Raw genomic sequence first — 2,577 nt, 5'->3', positions numbered from 1 at the left:
GGTACTACAAACCCTTCCGTACTGCTCCCTCTCTCCCGTCCACCCCACTCTTTTTCTGAAGATTAACTTTAAATATGACCTTACAATAACAACACTGATGAAATGAGCTCCTCCCTCTCTGTATCTCTTTCTCTCTGTCTCTCTGTCTCTGTCTCTCTCTGTCTCTGTCTCTCTCTCTCTCTCTCTATCTATCTGTTTATCTATCTTTTCACTGTTGCTTCATATGTAACATGTCCAACAAGCTTCCTTGACAGCTATTTATTAGAACAAATAGATAGAGTTACAGAAGAATATAACCGCACTATATCCAAATATCCGTGGTTAACCAAGTTCAAGGTAGAAAGACATAAGAAGAGATTGAAATTCTTATTAGTTACAAAGGTGAACAGTCAAAACTGTGCATTGGAATTGTTACTGGCTCACATGAGGTGGGTAGGTAAAATTGTAGTTATGTGGTTATATTCAGATTTTAAACCAGAAAGACCACTGATACACAGGGATTTTCCTATAGATATTTTTTCATAAATTTTCATTGTTCTTAGTTCATTCTGTGTATACACCATTTGTTCTTGTTTAGCATCTCTGCTCTCAGATGCAAAGGTTTTTATCCTTTGAGTTTCTTTGAATGATGTGGCAAAATTCTTTGCATTGAAGAGACTAAGCTATTACCGTATCTTCCAGCATACAAGATGATGTAGTATATAGAGTAAACATGTAGAATTAAACATGTAGAATTAAATCCTTTTGAATTTCATGGGGAACTTCTGATCCTCCAAAGTCAGCTTGGTGTATAAGTCAACCAGCCTTCTGTTTTGGCAGCAAATTAAATGTTGGTCTGAAAAATTGAACTTGCATGTTGGAAAATACATCATCTAACGTTTCTCTTTTATCCAGGTTTGGGGCTAGCTGGTCTCTTATCCTTGTTTAAGTGACAATATCCAGGCAAATATCAGCTGATCTTGTGCTGATTTTGTGTGTGTGTGTGTGTGTGTGTGTGTGAGAGCGAGAGAGAGAAAGAGAGAGTAACTGACTCATACTTTAATTTATCAATTCATTAGGTTATCATTTGGCAGAATTGTTTTATCATTGAACACATACCTTGTAGTATTTGTACACTTTCCATTCAAATCCTGCCAAGGTTAATTTTATTTTTTATCCAATAAGGGCCTGTAAAATGAAAATAAAAATGAAAAGAAAGTCAATATGAAGGAAGCTAGAACTGATTTTCTTACTAAGTAAAAAGACTCAAGTTTACAAAACTGAAAAGACATGATTTCATGAGATTCATGCTGTTCCTAACGATATCAATAATGGAAATAAAGTGAAATAGATACAATCCAGAATTGGCAGAAGAAAGGCCAAGAGTTTCTTGTAATTGGTAAGTGCCAATGCCTGAAACTCTCAGCTCTTGAGTCACTCTGTCAATTCTGCTGATTATTAATAAAAAAAACCTATATTTACTCATATTTTGAGTTCCGTTTTCCTGTTTGCACCACCAAACCTAGAATCTAGAATCTAAATCTTAACATAGACTGAATTGGTAAAGAGCTTATGTCACTTCCTAGAGAAAACCGAAATTGGTCATCACTGTTGTTTTTATAGAAACATGTGACCTCTAGGTCATTGACCTTGACCTTTGCCTTGAATTTAGCACATGATCCAGTGTCAAGAAACAGTTGTAAGACGTGTCTGGCTGAAGTTCAATATTCGTCTAATGTTGATCTACAATGTCTTTTTATGTGTTTCAGTCATTGGGCTGTGGCCATGCTGGGGCACCATCTTGAAGGGTTATAATTAAAAAAAATTAACCCCCAGTACTTATTTTTAACTCTGATACTTATTCTATCAGTCTCTTTTGCTGAACTGTCAAGTTATGAGGATATAAACAAACCAACACTGAGTGTCAAGCATAGCTGGGGGACAAGCATAACACAAACACAAAAACACACACACACACACATACATCATATAGAACAGGCTTTCTCACAATTTCTGTCTACCACTTTCTAATTACAATGTATTAGTTGGTCTGGGGACCACCACCACCACCACCACCACCACCATCATCATCCCTTTCTTTGTTTACAATTGGTTTTCCATTCTAGCATTGGTTAAACAGGGCTTTTTAAGGCCCTTCCAAAGACAAATCCTTTTAGTTGCTTTGTACAACATGCAGGAATATGGTAGACCTATTCTAAAAACCAGGGTATACACTCTGATATGTATTTGGGGACTATTGACACTGCAGGACATAAAACACCCTACAAAGGGAGCTACAAAATTTGGTCATGTCATTCACAAGACAAACTGAAATTATTATTTTCTTTTTTTTTAAATTTTTTAACCCTTTTAAAATGTGTTCTTGTAACATTTTTCAGTTTCTTACTTTATTATTTGTTATTTTACATTTCTTTTCTTTATAGAGATTTTTAGAGCATGGCATCATGGGAATGGGTGCAAGTTATCAAGACAAGTGCGAGGGCAGCTGTATGTCTCAGCTGTCCATTCAGGTGATGATACTAATGCTGACCAAACCATTTCCTAAATTCCTGAAGGATGTCATCATACCGTAAGTAG

General features: G+C 35.9%; 1 protein-coding gene across 1 annotated transcript in view; it reads left to right on the top strand.

The window, feature by feature from the left end:
- LOC106867556 (anoctamin-7) overlaps window positions 1–2,577 on the top strand; it is an 87,131-nt gene that overhangs the window by 66,632 nt on the left and 17,922 nt on the right. Inside the window, exon 16 of the mRNA XM_052972260.1 lies at window positions 2,424–2,569. Within this exon, the coding sequence (XP_052828220.1) occupies window positions 2,424–2,569 (146 nt within the window). The remainder of the gene's footprint in view (window positions 1–2,423; window positions 2,570–2,577) is intronic.

Source organism: Octopus bimaculoides, chromosome 13 (genome assembly GCF_001194135.2).
Source record: "Octopus bimaculoides isolate UCB-OBI-ISO-001 chromosome 13, ASM119413v2, whole genome shotgun sequence".
NCBI lineage: Eukaryota > Metazoa > Mollusca > Cephalopoda > Octopoda > Octopodidae > Octopus > Octopus bimaculoides.
The sequence above is the reverse complement of the archived record's forward strand: the minus strand, read 5'-3'. Positions and strand labels throughout refer to the sequence as shown.